Source organism: Pithys albifrons, chromosome 1, assembly GCF_047495875.1.
Source record: "Pithys albifrons albifrons isolate INPA30051 chromosome 1, PitAlb_v1, whole genome shotgun sequence".
Taxonomy (NCBI): Eukaryota; Metazoa; Chordata; class Aves; order Passeriformes; family Thamnophilidae; genus Pithys; species Pithys albifrons.
The window spans coordinates 102426143-102449448 of NC_092458.1; the positions used below are offsets into that span (position 1 = coordinate 102426143).

The window sequence follows — 23306 nt, forward strand, 5'->3', positions numbered from 1 at the left end:
CCATGTGTGTGCTTGTGAATCTGGTGAACTTCAATCTCCACCAGACAGAGACAAGGAAGGAGGCTCTGCTCTCTGTGCCTGCTGCTTTATGTGAGCATAGGCAGCATACAGGCGTGAGTGCTGCTGAGGGCAGTGCCTTGTCCCAGGTGGTCAGTGTAGCAATCCAGTGTCACCAGTGGACACACCAAGCCATTGCTGGGATAAACACACAGCCTTGCCACTGGTTGAACATGCAAATAGCAAAGCAGATGCTGTGCACATCAACCTGGGAAAAAGACCTTTAGTTATCCAGGCTGGGCTCCAGTGGCTGGGCAGGAGGAACCCTCAGGCCCCCAGAGTTTCTGGCAGCAGGGTCTGCTCGTAACACCCCTTGGGAGTTTTCTCTTAGTTGTCCTGAGTTCTCGTGAAAAGAAGGTTCATATAATTGTTCACCTTTCTGCCTGTCCACTGAAGTTTCCCTGACTCCTGCACAATGGGCATCACTGATCAAATTTCATAGAGAGGCTGAGACTTCAAGAGTTACTAATGATTGGATTATTGCTAAAGTTACCATAACTCGCTAAGAAAAAAAAAAGGAAAATTAGTGCCCCTAATGAAGAACAGGAAATCCTGGAAGCTAAACTGTTCTCACAGAAGGACATTTCAGTAGTTCCATTCTCCATGGAAGAGCATGCTGAAATATATAGAAATATATTTTCCCCACCCTCAATAAATAACTCTTAAGTCAAGGTACTAATAAGAATTATTTAGAAACAACATCAGAGGAAGGAATCCAACCACACATCTGACTGGCTCCAAATCTATTAATAAAGTAAAATATAGTCTCTCCCAGAAACTTCTGTAAAAGAAATTAATATAATATAGATCTTCCCACCTTTAGGCTACTCATCTTCCAATACAGCCAGAGTATCAAGGATCAAAAGCCTCTATAGTTTTGGCAATGCCTGTTGAGCTTTCATGAGACAAACACTCACTGCTCAAATATAGTCAACCTACATTTCCCTCCTTTCTAGTCTCAGCAAACAAGACTGGAGGGCAATTAAGAGCTACTGACAGATCTATCCACTCTCCCTTCAGGGTCTGATTTCCTAGGACTGCTCTGAAAAGAAACAAAAAGCCAGACTGGTAGCCTTGGTGATATCTCACAGGGGAAAAAAAACCGTCCAGACTTGAAAGAAAAATTGAGGCAAGAGGTCATTCCTTGCCAGAAACATGTTACACATGCACTGGCCTCTTCGAAAAACATGCTGTGCATTCAGGAAGCCCGAGGTTCCTGACTTCAGGTTGAGTGGATGGGTGGAGGCTTCCTGAATCTTAAGATTTGCTAAAGTTTCCTTTCCATTTTGTTTTTGTATCCTTCTTACAAAGAAAAACCATCATTCAAGCTCAGCTTTCTTTTGCTGCTGACCTTGTGACAGTTGGCTGGTCTCATGAGCTGGTCTCTAGTAGCTGACCCAGACACAGCTCAGCTGAACAAGTCACCTCTGTCTTGAATGGCCTGCCCCTTTCTTACATGCCACATGTTTTTGTTTCAGAAAAAAAATAGCATTGATGCCCATCCACTAATCTTATTTGGAGCAAAGGAATGGATGGAAGAAAGGGAGCATGCACAGAACAAAGACAACATAATAAAACGCTCCTTAGTTATAGTTCCCCTCTCCCACTTTTCCCCATAGTAACAGAGTCAGTGAGAGGTATTTTCCAGAGCAGATCTACTTAACTTGCATTAAGGTAATTTGCCCACAGGATGCTGTGCATCAGAACTGGCACCACCAGACCTAGAAAAACCTTCTGGGATCTTGAAGAGGTCTGGACAATGTTTAATTTGGATTTATGTCTGGTTGGGAGCCTATAATTTGGTTATGGAATTATAGAATATGTCAAGTTGGAAGGAACTCTAAGGATTACTGAGCCTAACAGGACTGTCTAAAACTAAACCATACAACTCAAAGTGTTGCCCAGATGCTCCTTGAACTCTGACCTTGGTGCTATTAAAAAAAGCCAATAAATTATAGTTACTTATAATTAGCTAAATTATAGCTGTCCTCTCCAGTCCCTCACTTCTCTGTCTTTGAAGGTATTTAATGCTTCTCCTTTCCATCAGCTCCCATGGTTTTGAGTGGAAGGAGACCAGGCATAGACCAGTTATAGAGTGAGCTATCAGGACTGACAAAACAAGTCATAGAATCACAGAACAGGTGAGGTTGAAAAGGACTTTGGGGAGCACAAAGTCCAACTCCATATCGAGAGAAAATGGGAATAAGAACAAGGCAACCCAAAGGGTAAATGGAGAGAGTAGAAGCAGGACCCCTAGGAAAGAAGAAGACAGTATTAACAGCTGCACAACTTCTGCATACATAGTTTTCATGTATTGTGTATACATTAAACATTATCACAGCAATGCCCATACTGTACCCTTAAACTCCTCTGCTTTTACGTTTTTGTTATCAGTTTCAATGGAAATTCCAGACACTTCAGGATCTGTAAGGGAAAAGAAAAAAAAAGACAAATCAGCAACAAACACTTGCGATTTCCTATGTGCTTCAGCAACTACAAGCAATATTTTTCAGACCTCCTTGCACTGGACAGGTTAGACATTGTCTGCTAGAGAGAGCACAGAACTAAGAGCTAGACCAGGGCTGGCCTTGAACAATTAATCTTTTCCTCTCCATGCTCTGGAACCTGTAAAATATAGTAACAATTCTTTTTTACAATAGCATGATAATATTTACATGTGAGAAGTTCTATAGAAACAGTAGATGTTGGTTTATGCTGGGGTAATGTCTCAGTCTGTTTCTAATTGGGGACATGGAACACATCATCACTTTTCTTCTCAAAGATCGCTCCTTATTGTTTAAGTCTGGCACAACAGAGGGAATTCTCCATCTAAACTGTTACTATGTCCCTTTCCATTTACAATTTTCTAGTTTTTTCCAGCATCCTTTAAAAACACAAACTGCAGTTCTACTGGTATCTATAACCACTGCCTCTGTGAGTCATGGAGCAAAGGTCAGAATAGGTATTTGAGCTCCTGGCATTGAACCAAGAGTTCAGTCAGTCATTTACTGTATGTTGGGGTGGGTTGACCTTGGATGGCTGTCAGACACCTACAGAGCTGCTCTTGCACTCCTCCTCCTCAACATGACAGGGGACAAAATACAACTGAAAAACTCACAGGTCAAGAGAAAGGCAGAGAGATTACTCAGCAGTTACCATCACAGGCAAAACAGACTCAACTCAGGAAAAATTAATTAAATTTATTGCCAATCAAAAATAGAGTAAGCGCAGTGACTGTGGGAATGAGGGTTGTGGTTAGGCCAGAGAAGCTCCTCTCTGCTGCCTCTTCCTCCACACACTTTCCCCTGCTTCAGTGTGGGCTGCTCTCCATGGGTCACAGTTACTGCCAGGATCCTGCTCTAACACAGATTCTCCATGTTGCTTTCTAGTTGTATCTCACATTAGCTTTTGACTTTTACCCAAACCATGTTTCTACAATACCTTTGTTTTTCCCTCCCTTCCATATCCTATATACTAATAAATAACAAATCATGTATTGAAATAACATCTTCCTTCATTTGATCATGATGGGGAGGATCATTTTTTTCTGAGACTCTTATAGCAGCCAACATTTGCTAATACTTAGGTAGGAAGCATTTCTATGACTCCAAAGTGTGGATGAAGCCACTTATAAATTATTGGCACATCAACCCTCTCTGTCTGGACAAAAACCACCTCAAATACATGCAATTCACTACTGCATTACATTCACTATTTTGTGGACCTGGAAATTTCCCTCCTCTTTAATACAGGTGTCACACAGCTTGCTGTCACCATCTACATATTCATAAGCTAGAAGGCACAACAGGAAAACACATTTTATGACTTCTGGGGCAGGACCATGGTGGTTACTTTTCACTATGGAATTACAAAATTACTTCACATGCTTTGTATTGGGAGCTTACAGTTGCACAAAGTTTCCATATTTTCTCTCACATCAATGGATTTACCAAATACATAAAGACTCTATTACGCAAAGCAGTGAGTACAAAATATATCAGAAAAGAGAAGAAATTTCAACATACACACAGCCCTCCTCCTGACACACACAAACCACACATCTATATGACCCTCTTCAAGAAGCTGTAGAGTCCAAACTTAAGGTGGTGTAGAGAAAGCTGACCAAATATAAACCATTATAATCAAGCAGACAGAAGGAGAAGTCCTTAAACTTAGAGCATCTCCAGAGATGCCTCTGCTATTTATTCAGAATCCAAGACTTCAGCTTTGGATTTTGATTCACCATATAAAGAGCAATAGTGAAAAGATGACATATTACTGTAACAGGAAGCCTTTTATTCAGCAAATGCTTTTATACAGACCAAACAACCCTCCCCCCAAAAAACCAACAAAAAGGTGCTACTCTTATGTGTCACTAAGTCTATTTGTTTAGAAAGAAATTCCAAAAATACACACTGTCCATTTGATAAATGCTCACACAACTGTAAGCTGAAACTACTAGCTGGAGGAATCATTAAGGAAAACCGTATTAGTCAAATCAAATCAAAGGAAACAGTGTGCCTGGAGGAAATGACATGAGAACAACCAAAACAAAGTTTAAGTACAAGAGAAAAAGGAGTCTTGTATTTCTGTTGCCAAGTTCTAAATAGCAGGTGGTCTAAAGCAAAACTTAACAAAGGGTGTCCAAGGATACTGTAATTTTAGGAAGTATCATGTCCCAAGAATAAAGTAATAACAAAGCCAGTTCCCTTCCTGAAATCCCTGAAAGATAATAGGAAACCAGACACCTGTTTGGTGGTAGCATCCTTCAGACATGTGACCACCACACGGAAAAGCCTCAGTGACATTAGATGCTGATGCAGAACTTCTCAGACATGGAACTACCTATCATGTGGCCCTCAAAAGATACCTAGAGTTTTGTCACTGTCACATGTTTTGGCTCACTTGTTACCATACTTCTTCCTAAAAGATGCAGTTCATAGACTACACTTTCCATAAATGAGGAATAGGGAGGAGAAGCTACCTACCTTTAGACAGGATTAGTTGTGAATCCCCTACAAAAACTCCAAAACTACTAATTCCTGTTCTTTTTCGAAGTCTACAATGCAGTTGCTATGACCAAAAAGCTACCACTCCTGCTCAGAGTGGCATCAGCACGTTGGATTATGTTAACTCTGACAGTCATTGACAGACAGAGCTCAGACCCACCACTCTTTCCAGCCATGCCCCTGGCAGGAGGCAGTTTCCTGTCAGTAGCTTTCACCTTGCATCAATGCTTCTTGGTGAATGCCAACCTCCAGCAAGTGCGCTGGAAAGACTGGGAGTATTCACAGCCTCTGCAGGAGTCTCCTGAGTTGGACAGGCCTTAATCCACCTCTGAAACTGGCAATTTAGGCACCAAAACAGCCTGAAACTACTGGAGCAAACCCAGCCTCATTGTGTGAAGTCAATCACACATCAACATGGTCAGTCGTGCCCTGGGCTGCATCCAAAGCAGCGTGGGCAACAGGGCAAGGAAGGGGATTCTGCCCCTCCAATCTACTTTGGTAAGACCCCGCCTGCAGTGCTGTCTTCAGCTCTGGGGTCCCCAATACAAGAAGGACATGGACCTCTTGGAACAAGTCTAGAGGAGGCCATGAGGATGATCAGAAAGTTGGAACACATCTGCTGTGAAGACAGGCTGAGAGAGCTGGGGTTGTTCAGCCTGGAGAAGAGCCTTATTGTGGCCTTTCTGTACATAAAGGAGCCAAAAGGGACCTGGAGAGGGACTATTTATACAGGAATGTGGTAATAGGACAAGGGGCAACAGCTCTAAACCGAGAGAGGGCAGGTTTCAATTAGATATGAGAAACAAATTCTTCTCTATGATGGTGGTGAGCCCCTGCCACAGACTGCCCAAAGAGGCTGTGGATGCCCCATCCCTGGAAGTGTTCAAGGTCAGGTTGGATGGAGCTTTAAGCAACCTGATCTAACAGAAGGTGTCCCTGTCCCTTGGCATGGTGGTTGGAATGAGGTGATCTTTAAGGTCCCTCCAACCCAAACCATTCTGTGATTCTGTGGTTAAGTAAACATAAAATCAACATGGCATTAAGACCTCAAAGTTTGGATAAAAGCTATAAGAAGTCACCCCAAATCATGAGGGAAAAAAAAACAGACAAAAGAAACTCCATTTCAGTCTTTCAGTTGACTTACAAAATTTCTTGAATCTTAAAGAACAGTAATAGAAGAAGATTTCCTTTGGACAGTTCATCTGAATCACAAGAAACAATCTTGCATATCTTCAGGCACAGAAAACAAAGGAGTAGTCTGAATGGAAAGTCTGCGGTGTGGGAATAATAAGCCCATCTACACCCAGATGTGTGGAATTAATTTGGCTCATAATAGGCATGGTGTGACTCTATAAAGCATGGCAGCCTAAGAGAGGAGGCACATTTTCTGACTGGACAATGGGATCTGAAACACAAAAGGAGCTTCTCAGATGTGCCATACTTATACGAGAGCTGTCAGCAGCACTTCTCTCAGGTTTTGGAAACTGCTAGATTAAACCCAGTAAGTTTTAGTTGTTCAGACTCTGGAGCTGCTGCAGCTCCCTGAGACCTGGTGGTAACACAGACAGCTTTTGAGAGGAGCTTAACATGCAGCATGATACGTGGCAAGATATTAAACAGTCTTACTGGCTAATTAGGACATAGACTAAGCAGATGTTTTTACTCAAGGAAGAAAAGGAGGAACCCTACTCTATGGACACATGTGCTATTCCTACATCAGTGGAAAATGAGAAAACTTTCTCCAGCAGCTGAAGAAACTGCATTTAACAAAGAAGTTAAATTTTTAGTCCTTACAACTATAGGGAAAACTGTTCCTTGATATGAGCAGACACAGTGCTGGTTTCCTACCACTACAAAGAAGCTGTGGTGTATCACACTAGCAGTGTTTCAAGCACCAGGAAAAAAATATGGCTGGTTATTTTCACTCCTTAAACTGTAATAGAAATGTCTTGGTCTTTACTCTTGGAAATGACAGAAATACAGCCAAAGCAGCAGGCTTTACATACTCAGTAGACTCAAAACATAGGGGGACACAAGAAATAAATGCTCACTGGCAGAGTTTCACAGTGAAACTTCTGTGTTGTAAGCAGTGCCTTTTCCATAGCGACAGTTATTAGTCACCTCATGAAAAGCCATATCATGAGCCACAATTTTTGTGCCTGTCAGCTTTCCCTCCCCTCATTTTATACAAGCCCTCTCCCAACAGATTTTTTTATTCATGAAGGAATGGACTAGGTTTTTGGAGCAAGGGAAGAGCTGGGGCAGTGAGAAACAAACAGTTAAATCCAGTATTTGGTTTGGCTCCCCTTTTGGAAGAGCAGCTATTACAAAATTAAAATTTCATCTCTATAGCTGAGCACCTAACAGACAAAATGGACCTTCTCTCCAACCCCAGCAAAACAAACAAACAAACAAAAAAATCCCCCAACCCCAAAAACATCACTACTTCCAGCCCAGGCACAGAATGATACAGAATTGAGTAAATCACAGAATGCCTGGGCTTGTAAGGGACTTCTAGAGATCATGTGGTCCAATTATGCTAAAGTAGAGTCACCTAGAGCAGGTTGCACATGTTTGGAATATCTGTAGTAAGGAAGACCCCACACCCTCTCTGGATTATCTGTTTCAGTGCTCAGTGATTTGCACAGTAAAGAAGTTCTTCTCCATGTTCAGGTGGAACTTCCTGGCCATCAGTTTCTGCCCATTGCCTCTTGCCCTGTTGCTGGGCACCATGGAGCAGAGTCTGGTCCATCCTCTGACCCCTTCCCTGCAGACACTGACAGACATTGATGGGGTCCCCTCTCAGTTGTCTCTTCTCCAGGCTGAACAGGCCCATCTCCCTCACCCTCTCCTCATGAGAGAGATGCTTCGCTCCCCTAATTAGCTATGTAGCCCTCCACTGGACCTGCTCCAGGAGCATCATGTCTGTCTCATCCTGAAGAGCCCAGAACTGGCCACAGCACCCCAAATGTGCCTCATCAGGGCAGGATCACCACCCTCGACCAGCTGGCAATGCCCTTCCTAATGCACCCAAGATCCCATTGGCCTTCTTGGCCACAAGGGCACTGCTGATAACTAGGCCAATATTCAGATGGTAAGTTGGTTAGATATACAACACACACACTAGATGTCTTGCTGGGAAGTCAGCAGATATTATCTTCAACTTTTTAAAATAAAAATCTCAAGAGCAAAAGCAGTAAAATTAAAATTAAAAATGGTATCTGTAGACACAGAAGTAAGAAAATCAGTCAAGTTTTAAGGTATCTTGTCTGCAGGACTTCTCTTGCAACAAAGCAAGGGATCACCTTAAAGTGTACCATTGGTTCCTCCTCAATAAGTTGTTTCAGAGGGGGATAAAAAGGAAAACAATGACAACAACAAAAAACAATGCCTAACAACCAAAACTTAAGCTAAAGTGGCAGAGTTTAAGTGGCCAAGCTGTTCAAGTTCAAATAGCTTTTCTCTACTGCAACATGATGCAGTAGAGAAATTTTTCCCTGTTGTCAGGTGATTAGTCCCATCCCAAAACTGAAGATGTTCAAGTTACTAACATATTTATAATGGACATACCATTTTACATAGTATGCCTGGAAATAGACTTGACTCAAGAAACATGTTCTGTGCATACAAGAACTGGCCGTCCCCATCCTACTGCTCTGTTTACAGAGCTTTAAAAACTTTGAATAAATTTAAATATGTTTAAATGCTTATAGAGACATAATTCGTTTCTCACAAAAATCAGTGCATTATCCTAACAGCTGTTTATGTTAGAAAGCCAGTGAACTCTTTGACAACTGAGTAAAGCCTTTGTAGCATTGATTTCCCTCCCTTCTCTCCCCTAGGAAAGGCAGCTAAGAATTTGAACACAAACCAACAGTAACTATATGTGGATTTACTAATTACACATCCAGAATTTCAGAGCTTAATTTTAAAGTACTGTTTTACTTAGATGTACCATAAACCCAAATCCAATCCTTCACACTTATGTGTTACAGAATACAGGTATTAAGCAGTTTCACTAACTTTGTCCTTGTAATGGAAATCACGTGAGAAACAGAAGGCAGAACTGCGTTTTCATCCAGTCAGGAGTTCCCTAAACAGAGTAGAGAAGCTTTTCCAGAAAGTGACTAAGAGTGGATTTCTACTTGTTTCAAAAGCTGCTGTTGGATGATCTGTGGAGCATTCAGTCTCAAAGGAAAAAGAAGTTCCTGTGTTAAATGCCTCAACTACAGATCAGACCAGCAAAGAGGTTTTCATTTATAAAGCAATAACCTATGAATTTATTGATTCTCCGCTTTTTCTGCAATCTGGACAGGCAGCACAGCAGTCACAGTGCCTTTATTCTTCACTTTCAAGTTCAGCAAAAAAATGTCTAGAAAGTAAAATAAAAGATTGAAGTTTTCGGAGCCAATTATCTAAAGTTATCAGTAGGAGTCTTGACACTTTAGGATCACGTTAATGATTCAATTCAGAGCAAAGCCCCAAGGACAGCTGGCCCTGGCAAAAACTTAAGTGCTTGTAGGGGAGAGAGTGGGAAGGGAAAAAAACCCAACAAAACCCATGTCAGAAGACAAGAAAGGAAGAGATTATTTAGATCAGCCTTTCTGGAGAAATTTAACACCAAAGTACAAAAATTTCAGATAAACTGAACAGCCTTCTTAGAGCTTTCAGTAGTCCCCAACACTGAAAGATTACTGCATGAGCAGGGGAAATGCTGGAGCAAAAAATATTATTAAAGGTTTTACAATTAATAATCAAAATGTAAAATTCAATTCCCTTCAAAGTTTATTTTGCATCCTTTTATTTTTTACTTACACAGAAGAGAGGAAAGGTTTGAATGCACTGCTGGCAATATAGCAGAGAGTTTATTCCAACAGAGATATTGCAGGAAACACATGCTATTAACCAAATATTTATAGCTCGCACTTTTACAGGGCTCAAGACTTCACCACTTCACTTGTCTCCATGGCAATTCAGAGGGAGCTTCTGCAAACTAGTCAGGATCTCACAAGAAAAGCCTATTTTTCAGCCATCTATCTCCCAGCCCTGTTCAGCATTGGTTTCCACAGCAACTCACCGGCAGCTCAAAGACAGTTCATAAATGCAGAGAGAGACTAAAAAGCTGCTTCAGCTGTTGCTTATTTTAAGATGCATCGGGACACTGAGGGCATGCGTCTAGTGCCATCATGTTTCAAAAGACCATGAGAATAGTCTATGGGGGTAGAAGCCCCCTGCCACTGCTGCCCCGCCCACCCCATATCACACAATACAGAGCTGAGCAAACAGATTTCCTTTGTTTTTTCTAGGGGTAACGATTCAGCAGGACACTTGTGCCTCTGCAAATACCCAAAAAAATTGCAGAATAGTTATTAAACTTACAGAACAAGGCTAAATACCTAGTGCAAATCGGCATGTTCCTCTGAAGTCAATAGTACTAAGATTCATTTACGTCAACAGAAAAATCAGCTCTGAAACACAAGAGAGTTGGGAAACTAGAAGAAACAAACAACATTCCACCATCCAAAAATGAACACAACCATTCTGGCCCACAGCTGGAGATAAAGATCTCTGAAGTCTCCTACAACCTTTAAGTGACTTTTGCTGCAATTGACAAGCAATTTGGAAAGAATAAACACTTTCATGAAGTTGCCTCATTTATAAACCTACAAATACACCCACTACTTACCTTAAAATGACTGAAAACAGATTTAGTTTACTTTCCAACTGTAGGAACCAGCTTTAGTTACAATTCCAGTAACCACAATATGAAACTAGAGCCTGGCTCATTCAGAACCAGTGAAGTCAGACAAGCTGCCTTACCACAGGAGCTTGTTTCCAGATGTTAGGAAGTACATCTGGATGCTACAATTTTAAATTTTTGTAAGTAAATACATTGGTAAAGTGATGTCTCATCATATAGTTACTCTTATTGATTTAAATCGGAATCAAATTTCCTGTGCCTTACAGAATCATAGAATGGTTTAGGTTGCAAGAGACCTTAAAGATCATCTAGATCCAAACCCTCTGCCATCCTCAGCCCTTTCTCAAGTTCATGGCACTTTCCCTGGTGGACCTTCTCAATACCTTTTTGACTCATCTCAGCATTTCTACAAAGTACTTCCCCTGCAGAGGTACAGGACTACACGTATGTAACTAACCAGAACTGTGTGTTGCAAACATATCCCAAGTATCAGGCAGGAGAGCTGCTTGAACCAACTACAGCAAAATCTCTCATTTGCAGCCAAGTGTAATAATCTAAGCCACGTCAGCATTGTCACCCCCACTGAAGGAGGTAAAACACCTGAAATATTCTAATTTATTTAAACCCCGTTCTTTCTGAAGCAAACATTGACCTGAACTATACTTCTATATGCAATGAATTCACAAATAATGCCTTGTGATGAGTTTTTAAAAAGGGTTCGACACAGGCTTTCTCTCATTCCACTTTCCTGACTTTGGACAAGTACCATGACTTCATTCTAGCTAGCATGTCCATTTAAAAAAAAACCCAACAAAACAAAAAGTTCAGAGTCCTTCCAAAACCAGGATGATGCTCTTAAAATACAAGTACTCAGCAAGAGCCTTGTGCAATGCTTTGTGAATTTGGGATTTCTGAGGAGATGTTTCCGGTAACTGGGGGTGGTGGTTTCACTTGAGTAAATGCCACTCAAACCATATATTTTAGGACAGCATCCTATTGAGTGATAGACAGCACTGAACTAGTTTTTTTAGCTTTTTTTCCTCCAGACTGCAGACCAGATTTCTTGCTAATATGAGCAGGAAACATGGTGGCCACTTAGCTTATCCCATTTTCATCCACTCATGACCTTTTATACTGCCCAGGTTGCTCAACAGTCTCTTCCTGCCAGAAGCAACTAACAATCATGTTTGATGATTGGTACTTTCAATCAGCATCATGCTTTACAGTATTAATGTGCATCTTTAACATTAATTCTACAGGTCTTTAATAGACAATTTAGTTAATACCAGATTTTATAGAATCATCTTCTGGCCCATTTGAGCAAGACCAAAGCCACTCCTTTAATTCCAGTAAGGCTGATAAGCACCAAGAGAAGTGAGAACAAACAGAAAGTGTTTTTCATGCTTAAAGGAGAAGGTTGATTAGAAGAAATCCTCCGGAAGGTAGAGCTAGGAACAATAGGTCACAGTATAAGAGGTGCCAAGTTTTTCTTCAAGGGGATGAAGAGAGTTAAAAAGACAAAACAAATAAAAACTACTACCATCTTCATCACATTAAAAGCCATACAAGCAAAACAACATATGGGTATTCAGATTAGAAAAATTAGAACAACACTGGAAAGTTACACAGGAAGCAGGAATAAACATAAACTCTGTGCCTCTTTTATTTATTTTTAAATCAAGCATAAATTTTAACTTGGTGACCATCACAACTTTTCAAGAGGAAAGGTGTGTTAGGAGTCATATCCTCAAGAGTACTTCTTTAATGTAACACACTGATGCTTTGCTTAAGAATGAAAAGCTCAGTACATGAGCCAATATTCACAATTCAGTGGTTTGCTGCTTCACACAATGGGATCTGATGATCTTGTCTGCAGATACTTACACCAAGAAAGTACCAGCTCTTTCACTGTCACAAAAATAACACACACAAAAAAGACTGTCAGCAATCCTGTAATGCTGTAAAAATACACCAAGTTTTTAAAAAGTAATTAATTTTTATTTTATTTTATTTTTCAGAATAAACTATATGCAATTAAGGATTCAGCCCCCTAGGTTGCTACCTTCTCCAGCACAACTTAAGTGCTTGAAAGTCTGCTTGTTAAAATGGATACTGCAATACTCTACAGCACACATAATATCATCAAACCCCATGCGTTACATTACTAGAATACTTGTGTGAGTCAATAGATCAACACATTTCATGAAGCCGTGCCTGTCACCATGGCATCTATTGCTGCTTTAAACTATTGTTTTACCACCTGCTTTGCCTACTTCTGACCATATTCCCTTTATAAACAACTGCTCATGGGATACCTACGTTCTAGAAACCTGTGGGACGCTACTGTTGCTTAAACTGAAGCTTGCTTTAGAAATTACAGAATTACGGAAAAATTTAGGTGGGAAAAGACCTTCAAGATCATCAAATCCAACCTTTGATGGATCATCACCTTATCACCTAGACTAGAGCACTGAGTGCACCTCCAGTCATTTCTTGAACACCTCCAGGAATGACCATTAAATCACCTCCCCAAGCAGCCCATTCCAGTGCTTGACCTACCTTTCCATGAAGGATTTCTTCCAGTGTCCAACCTGAACCTCCCCAGCACAGCTTGAGGCCATGTCCTTTCATGAGTTGTCTGGGAGAAGGGCCTGACTCCCACATCACTACACCCTCCTGTCAGGCAGTTGTATAGAGTGAGAAGGGTCTTCCCTGAGCCTCTGTTTTTTCCCAGCTGAGCCCTCCCAGCTCCCTTAGCTGTCCCTTACCAGATGTGTGCTCCAGACCCTTCACCAGCTCTGCTGCCCTTCTCTGGACACACTCCAGCACCTTAGCATCCTTTCTGAACTGAGGGGCCCAGAACTGGACACAGCTCTGGAAGTGTGGCCTCAACAGTGCTGAGTACAGGGAGTCAGTCACTGCCCTAGTTCTGATTGTAATAAGACTAAATAATACCACTTTGACTGAAGAACACCCAAGGACTACGTTGGCAAAGAGATTATACAGGCAGATGCACATTAGCATAAACACCATGATCACAAGGAACCCAAATACAAAATAAGGTCTTCAAGTTCAGCTCTAAATTCATAGAACAAATGTTTTTGAGAATCACAAAATATGTTGAGTTGGAAGGGACCCACAAGGATCACCAAGGCCAATTCGTAGGGAATCTGGGTCCATTTACATATTTATTCCCACTGTTGTTGCAGGGCTGAGCTTCTTGCAATGAGCCTCAATGGTACAGAGCATCAGAAGAGCTACAAGCGGCCAAGGAATCAAGGGAACAAGATGGCTTGTTGAATAATATATTGCTGCCAGCATTTCTCTTCTCAAATAGAAACATCACCAACTCAGTCAGGGCTATAGTTCTGCTGAAAGCAACTTTGGAAAATAAGCCTACATGTGTTGAGTGTGAGGTGTATTAGGGCAGAAAATGAAAAGGTTCCTCAGAAGACAAAATAAGTTACTCTGAAAGGGATAGTCTTTCCTGTGTAAGAGCTTACAGATATGTAATGCAACTCTTTATAGCCAAGTCTACACATATCTTCTACTTGAAGAAACTAACTTCATAACAAAGCCTTTTGCCCCATTTAGCCATAGAAGCTTCCTTGGAAAAAGGCAGACAAGAATTTGAACACAGCTAAAAAGAAGACAGTAACTCTGTGTGGATTGCTACAGGCTTGAGAACTCAGCCAGTAATACAACTGGAATGTGAATGAAATAAGAAGTAGAGTATGCAATGGTGGTGTAAAGTTGAGCTGAAGAAAACCCCTTTAGTGTCTCTACATATGGTGTTGATTCCTTGTTGAGAAACAGCTTCCCCAGATTACTTTTATCCCCTAAAATATTATTTATTGAAAGGGCCTGAAGAGAAGTGCTATCAGTACATTAACTTCTGAGCCATAATTTCAACAACATTTAAACTGAATAATCACATTTACTCTTTATGGCTAATACACTGTATTGTAAGACCTCTGTATCACTTGACTGGAATAGCATCAGCTGATGTCCAGGATGTAAGTCTTATTTAGAAAAAAAGAAAAAAATAAAGCAGTCGACGTACTAATGGAATTATGTGAAGGCCTCTTGGACTGTCTAATAAGTAAAAAAACCATACATGAACATGGCCCAAAGGGATGCCTCTGATATCTAAGCATACTTCCACTATGGATTTATCTGTTCACTTTTCTCTATATCCTCTCCCAGGTGCTGACTTTGATGTTACCAGTGACTTTCAAGTAATGCATTTGCTTTACTGGTCACTGCAATACTAGAACAGCATCATCTTAAAATCTTACAAGCCCTTACCACTGCCTGTCTGCCCCAACCCTCCCTCTCTTTTACATTCTCAGATGCTGAGTTGTGCTTTTCCAATACTGACCTTCCTCTCAGGAGTGTCTCAAATGATTATGATCTTCTTGTGATTTGGTGAGTCACAATTCACCAGGGAGGGCCATTTTGCCGATGAACAGAAGGCAACAGCAGCATTCATTGCATGATACAAAGAATGTTCAAATACTGACTAAAAATAAAGCATTTACCATTCACATAAAAATATTTTCTAACATTTAAAAGGAAATAAAAGACTTCTTGGAGGATGAAGACCTTTTCTGCACAAACTCTTCCAACATTGCTATTAATGATCTGTTATTTGTGCTTTACGTGGACACTAGAGGAAAAAAAAGAACAAAACGAAGAAATACATGACATCTTCCCCACCTTCTGAGGAGAACCCTGTGACACATGTTTGTTCTTAAAAAAAAAAAACCAAAATGCAGGACATATGGAAAGATGGGAAGAAAAACCCAACAAATCAATAACACACAAATAACAGAAGAACTTAACCCAGCAACATTTAGCACCTGTTTTTGTTTCTGAACAGCAGATACCAGTGATGTTTCCCTTTGATATTTTAATACTTGAGCTTTAGAAATAACCCTCCTCTATTTAATCAGTCCTACAGTTAAGTGTTGCAAACATCTGAAACAAGCTGGAGTTGTTTATGTGCAATAAAACTTTCTGATTACTTATAATCTTCTAAGCTTCAAGCAATGAAATATATGCATTTATCTGTTTGAAGTTACTAAAATTTATGCCTTATCCCAAATCTTGGCATATAACATCTTAATTGGCAAGAGGTCACATTACAATTCAGCAGCAGCATTTAAAGAGTTTTCAGGCATATCACATTTATTACAAAAAGCATATATTTCTACTTAGAATTAACTTACATGAGTTAAGAGTTAATTAATGTACACATCATTCATACAGCATGGGTCAGCTAAGGGCTTTATTCTCGGCACTACCTGACTTACCCCAAGCTCAATATCTTAACATCGGTCCATCAGACCAGCAAGCCCTTGTGGCATGAAAACAGTGGCTCAGAGTGCCCTAGCCAAGGCCTGGGCACTTTCTGCAGGCTGAGATAAAATACATAATCATTTGGGTTTCTTTTATTTTATTCATTTGAGCAAAAGTTACTTATCAGGAATGTTCCATCATTACCTCCAAGTACTATGCTAGCAGTTTGTGAGCAACAAATATAGCCCATATTGTTAACATTATCTGGTATCAAAACAATCCTACAATGCATCATTTTTCCATCCAGACAATAATAAGTTTTGCTCCCCTTTGAGTCTGGTCCAGTGGTTTGGACGGGGTCAAAAACATGTTCAACACTTAAGAAGTTAGTCCATGCAAGAGCTACGAAAATGTATCTTTTGAAACTTCATACCTGTAGAGTTTGTTCTTTCCAGCTCAAATCTGACCACTTCTTACCCTTTTAACAGTCAGAATCAAGCTGTAGCAATTCCAATTCAAGTTCAATCTTCCCATCTCTTACCAAAATTGCAAGTATTCAGAAAGGTTTATTACCAATTTTTTCTATCATGTTTTCACCTGCAAATAATTTTTGAGAGAAACTGGATGCCTGGTATAATTCCTATTAACCAGGAAGGCTTACAGACTTACTAGTGGTTCAACAACTACCACTGTTATATTGCTTGCTGTTGTTCACAAATGGCCATTTTCCTCTTTTTCCTTCTCCAAGAGCTCCTTCACCTCCCAGGGTGTGCTAGAAACCGACAAGTAAACAGGACCAGATGTTCAGCTGCCAAGCTTGCCTTCTGCCTGCTTTAAGAAATTTTATGTAAGCACTTGAGTGCCTGATGATGCACTGTGAGCACAGAGGTGACAACTCATTGGAGTCCTCCAGACAAAAAAATGACTTTGGAAATACAGGTGAACATAAGCACTGGCAATCATCCAAAAACTCCTCTAGCCTTATCTGCTGTCTCATTCTTTGGAATATATATTCATTTTCCTAGAAATACCCAGCATTTAGAAGAAGGAAACAAATAATTTGTCTTGATAACAAGACACCATGATATTTGCTTTAAGCTTCCTGAGGTGGAATTACAGCACAATCACTTACAGTACATTGAAGAAGACACCACTGGCTTTTCTGCAGAAATGTTTTGTTAAAAATTATTCTTTCTGAAGTATTGGGAATGAGAGAAGACATGTTGGAAAGTAAAACTGTAGCAAAGTTAACTTCACAAAATTGGGGGTGGGATTGCGTGAACTAACTGGAATAGATTTAATTATTTGTAAACAAACCAAATTGCCTTCAGCTTCCACATAACCTTTCCCTCAGTTTCTATTAAAGTGTTCACCTCTTGCTATCTGAACTAGAACTCAACTAGCCACTGAACTAGAAAGTAAGAACTTGTAAACCATCTCTTTTCCCAAATATATATAACAAGGTTTCATGGTGGAGAAAAAACCACCAATCAGCCAAAGAAGAAAAACCAGCAATAAGACCACTCACTGTATACAACCACACGGACACCATTTTATGCCTTTTTTTCTTTTTTTTCTTGATATTGTTGTATAACCTCAAAGGAACCTTAATTTAGCCATTCCATATGGCCCTGGCAAACAGTCTGCAAGGACAAATACAAATGTCTAACTTGTGCTTCAATTGCTTTAATATACAAGATATTTATATTGCAATGTGAATGTTTCTGGCTGTGTCCACATTTCTTAGTAACCCTCCTTTACATAAGCACTTGCACTAAAGTCACCTCTAGCATTGTAAAGGGAAAGTATTACAATAAGCCTTACTTTTCTAAAAGTGTTCCTAGAAGGGATCACCAGGTGCAGGAAACCAGTGATAGATTGTCTAAACAGAACTGCTCCAACAGAAACATGACATTTTGATGGACTCTAAGTAGATTATACCAGATGTAAACTTTTATATCCCAACTGCAGAACTAGATTACTAGTTGTTCCTGACCCTTCAAAAGCACCAACAACCAAAACTACTCCTGCTCAAACAAGAGAAACTTGCTTACTGCAGAAGGTTAACATAGATGTCACTATCTATCTACCATGAAGAAATATCACTATTATTTACTCATGTAAATTTATGAAGAAACTATTTTCTTAATATCTGAAGATATTAAGAATTGTACAAGAAGATTCTCCCACATTTCACAAGAGCACTCTTCTCTAGTGACCATCAGCACCTGAGAAGCAGCTAAAGCACTGTTTAAGGAAGGAGAAATGCCTTTAACTTTTTTATCTCACTTAAAAAACAGGTCTTCACACACCCCAAATAACATTTGGGGTTAGTCAGTAAGTGCAGACCCAGGTGTTTTGTTAAGTCAATCAGCTGAACAGAAAAGGTGACGTCAAAGTTCAATTACTTCTGCCTTCTTACCTAATCCTTTGCACTCGCATCAGCCAGTTTCTGCAGCAGAACCTGGCAGCTACCAAAACAGGCTGCCATAGGAATTATAGGTATAATACAGGAAATAATTGCAAAAATATCATTGTGTAATTCAGTTAAATAACCAATGGGAAGAATTCACCCAGGCTTAATTAGGTCTGTTAATCACAATGGTAGTTTTAACTCTCATTATTAATGCCAGATGCCATATGATCTTCACAATTCCCAGAAATACATATCCTACAGCATGAAAAAGAAATTGTTGCAACTTTAAAGCAGAAAAAAACATGCCCACAGAGGCCAAATAACAACAACAGCAAGTCCTTCTCTTGCATATATCCACCTTAAAACAGAAGAAACAAGAGAAAATATGACTGTCTTTACATGACGTTTCCAGGTATGTTTCCTGTCTCCTGTATGCAGTGAGGGAAGACTTATTTTTAGTTTTGCACATCCAATAGTAGACTGTGGGCCGAGGAACATAAAATAAGGATACCATGGGGCCACTGGGGACCAGCTCACTCTATCAGAAAGAGACAGAGCCCTTGTCAGAGAAGATCACTCCTGGCTGAGTCCTCTCAGGAATTCAGAGTCACTTCCAAGCAGAATGCTTAGGTTTAAGGAAAACAGCATGACTTGCTGAAATACAGCAAATGCCATGATTTCTGAAAGACTTGCCAGGAACACAGCCAGTTTCTTTTGAGCCTTGAGGATCTAATCCAGAGGGTGAAATTGTGAAGGTTATTAAATGAGCTTGAGAGAAGCATGTCTCCCTTTTAAGGACAGAAAAGTCTTCCCACCAGCTCCTCATAGAAGCATTTGGGTATCTTGTGCAGTGTCACCACAGTCATAAAAATGTTAGGCTCAAGACAGAAACAAACATTGCTTTTCTGTGGTTAGCTTTCTTTTGTTTGTCTATATTTAAGCAGCTTACTCTCCTCTCACAGCTTATGTTAGGGTATGTAAGAGTCTCCAGGTTTGTAGACCATGAGCATCCCATAGCAAAGAAACACTTTCTCATTTAAAACAGCAAGAGGAAGAACCTTCCTTTGACACCTCTCCCCCCAGTTCCCTCTCCAAAACCAGATAGTCTGCTTTATAGCATTATGGTGAACAGAAATTATTAAAGTATGCAGTCTTACAAATTTAAGAAACCTCATCTCACCTGATTATGGCCTGATTTAGAAATCAGTTCCTACCAAGCTAATCCAGCAAAGAAGGTTCAACAGAAGACTGGGGGTTGACAATATCCTTGAGTACATCAGTTGTACATCACATATAATCAAGAAAGTATAACTTAAACACTTTGACGATCAATTTCTACAGCCAATGCAGACATGCCTTATTGCCTGTTGGGCACAAGGGAGAGATACAAAAGGCTTTTTTGGTTTAGAAACTCTGTATCTGACTGAAAAATTCTTGAGGAATAAAGTATAGGGGATTTCAATCCAAAACAAACAAAGTATCACCTTATTTATTGCTCACTATCCCTGTGAGCACCATCAAATATTTATGTCAGAATACTATTTATTGCTTCTGCACTGTCCTCACACAGACACATTGTACTAGATTTACATCTAGCATCACCAACTTAAGTTTAATTTTAATGTACACTAACACAAGAAAAAACACACTTAGAAGCTTCACAGAAAGGCCAGTTCATCAGTACTTACTATCTCCTTCACAGCAGTCATGATGGTTAATAACAGTGATTTCTGTACGTTTTCTGTCTTGCCAACAGAGCTCAGAAATCTCACCCTCTGGCATCTGATAAAACTTTCCAAATATCATCAGTTTCAGAAGCTTGAGAGAGAACATAATGAAAGATCCCCAACTCCTTTACTTTCCCCTAAATTAAAGGGAAGACAGCTCAGAGAAAGCACTAGTTCCACAGGTCACAAATATTTCTTAGTGGATTCTCACTGAAAATATCCTGTGACCAACTTATACAGCTTTTCATTTCTGCAGCTCTGCTACAAAGAAAGTTGTCTACATCTGCTCCACAATATAATCATAGAATGACAGAATCATTTAGGTTGGAAAAGAGCTCTAAGATCATTGAGTTCAACCCTTTCCCTTATCAACTGGACAAGAGCCATGTCCAGTTATTTCTTAAACACTTCCAGAAATGGTGACTCCACCACCTCCCTGGACAGCCCATTCCAAAGTTTTACAACTCTTTCTGTGAAGAAATTCCACCTGATGTCCAACCTGAACCTCCTGTGGTGCAGCTTGAGGCTGTGCCATCTTGTCCTGTCACTGGTTGCCTGGGAGAAGAGACCAATCCCAACCTCGCTTGTCAGGTATCAACCACTACTTCTTTTCCCCTTGCTAGTTTCTGCCCATTCCCCACCATCTCCAGAGCACGTGGGTCCCATATAAGAGACCGCTCAGTCCATACACCTGATTTGGACACCAGAATTACTCAACTTTATTGTTTGTGAACACATTACAGCCACAGGAGCAGCAGCAGATTCTGGCCTGCTGCTGGATTTCTGCCTGGATTTCCTCTGGCTCATATAAACAATCCACATCTGCACACCCACACACCTACAGTCATGTTCTTCACGCAAAGACTTCTTATCAGCACCTTGCTGGTAAACTTTCTTCCCACCTGGTGTTTTTTGGGAACTGGGAGAGGAAGAGGAAAAAAATTTCCAAACAACTAATTCTGGGAACAATGTAGGCACCAGACTTTGATGCACTGTACTGCTTCCAAACAACCTTCTCTCATTTCCTCACTAGTCAAAGTCAGCAATACTAACAGACACAACTAAGCAGAAAGCTGAGCAGCTTGAACACATCAAAACCTGTCAACAAAAAACCCACAGCTCACCTACTCAGATATACCCATGCAATTAACAACAAAGGAAAGAAAAAGAATACAAAAAATTCATTGTTTACTACATGAAAGAGAAAATTTTCACTAGCTATTAATCTAACAGCCCAACATTTCTGTAAGACCTTGTAGAAGCAAAGAGAGAGGAAAAGAAAGACTGCTACCAAGCCAAAGACTTATCCCACCAGACATCACTTCAAGAGTCTCTTCAGCAGGACTCCTCTGCAAAAAAAGGAGTTTCCACACACAGAAGTTTCAGTTAAGAGATGAGGAAAAGATAAACCTCAAAACATATGCAAGATCACCACCTTGGATATGCTGCACCCATAGCAACTCAGAACTCACCCCAGGCTGGTCCCAGGTGGTCATTTCATTGCACAACTGTGCTACGTAATTCTTCTCAAAATGCTATTTCCACATATAGCTTCTTTCCTTAAAACACTAGCAAGACACAAGAAGCGTAAAACAAGAGCAAGGAAGAGATCTGAAAGTGACAGCCTTAACACTGCGTTAAACTGCTGCTTCTCTGCAGGTATGTGGCCCCGTGACCTGTTTTTCTCTTATTTCTGTGTGGTTTCTGTGTGGAGAACCTTTTTGCCACTTCTTCCAATATTCCCCCTTCCACTTCTGTTTTTAAGGAGTTAGACAATAGGTCCATAAAAATACTGGAAACAGAACTCTGTTCTGGAGCTGTAGCATCCAGTGCTACACTCCCGACCCTTGCTCATTCACCTTGTAAAGGCCATCAGAAAAGGAAACTATGCAACCCGCACCCTAAAGTTTGCACGGCGGCAGAGAACAGCTGGCTTGCGCTCAAATAGGCCGGGCTTAAACAGGTTACATCTGCGTGAAAACAAGAGACACATGGAAATAATCAGCGCGCACCGCCCTGGCTGCGGTGGGGGACGCGCTCCCTCGCGTTTCTCTCTCTGTTGGAGACAGGACTTAGCTCCTTTGGCTCCGGAGTAAGGGAGGGGAAGCGACATCCTCCACTCCGGGGTTGAGGGAACACACACACATACAGATATAAGCACATTTCGGGGGACCGTCCCCCCGCAGCCCAAGGGAGCCGGGGCGGGGAGTCGGGGCGCTCCCACAGTCAGCGGTACGCGACAGCGCCGAGGGGAGAGGACGCGGGCACTTACTGCTCAGGACCCCCAAGTAACCGAGGAGCAGCAGGCGGAGGCTGCGGCTCGCCATCTTCGCGGCGGCGGCGAAGGGCCGGGGCGCGGAGCGGGGCGGTGCCGGCGGGCCGGGGCGCGGTGCCCGCGGAGCAGATGCGGCAACCGGGGTGCAGCGCCCGCGCTGCCCGGGCTCTGCCTCCTCCGCGCCGCCGGAGCCGCCCCGAAGTTTTAACGTGTCTGAGAAGGCGCCTCCCCGCTCCGAGCGCAGGACCTGGGGCTGGATGCGGGGATGTGCCCTGGCCGCCCGCCCGCACTGGAGTGCGGAGCCGCGGCGGGCAGAGGCTCCAGGAGCATCCCTCTCCTCCCCCGCGCATCCCGTGGGCTGTGTTGTGTTGTATCCAGCAGCCCTTCCCTCCGTTATGTTCGTTTATTTGTTTACTTTGAAACTGGACGAGCTACATAAGCTCAAGGACATTTGTTGCAACAGAATAAACTTTTCGTTACAAAAAGCTTAAACTTCGCAAAGAAGCGCATTGACTCTGTTGGTAAGTTTCCCGAAGGCAAACCCAGCCAGGGTGGAAGGATAACGAGGTGAAATCACGGAACAAACATTTAAATGTTCCGGCTGACAAAAAAAGAGATGTGAAGTTGAGGCGCTGTTTTAAGCCAAAGGAAGTCACAGTGACTCCTTGTGCCTGTCTGTGCAGCTGAGCTGGACAGAATCCCACCTACAGCAGGACGTGGACCACACGGTGACCTTCAAAGTCTTTTATATTATTAGTGTATATATCAGACAGAGATTTTTGATTAAATATACAGGAGGTGTAATGGCCCTTTAAATTTA

At 41.3% G+C, this 23306-nt stretch overlaps 1 protein-coding gene across 5 annotated transcripts in view; it reads right to left on the reverse strand.

Annotated features, from left to right (window-relative positions):
• Positions 1-22834, reverse strand: part of JAM2 (junctional adhesion molecule 2) — a 42219-nt gene extending 19385 nt beyond the window's left edge. For all 5 annotated transcript variants that reach the window (XR_011698475.1, XR_011698474.1, XM_071562984.1 and 2 more), the window contains exons 1-2: positions 22484-22834; positions 2416-2481 (exon numbers count right to left, since the gene is read on the reverse strand). Coding sequence is in view for 3 of the 5 variants with exons in the window: in XM_071562984.1 (XP_071419085.1) it covers positions 2416-2481; positions 22484-22538 (121 nt within the window). In the remaining 2 variants the exon portion in view is untranslated. The remainder of the gene's footprint in view (positions 1-2415; positions 2482-22483) is intronic.
• Between the last annotated feature and the right edge of the window lie 472 nt (positions 22835-23306).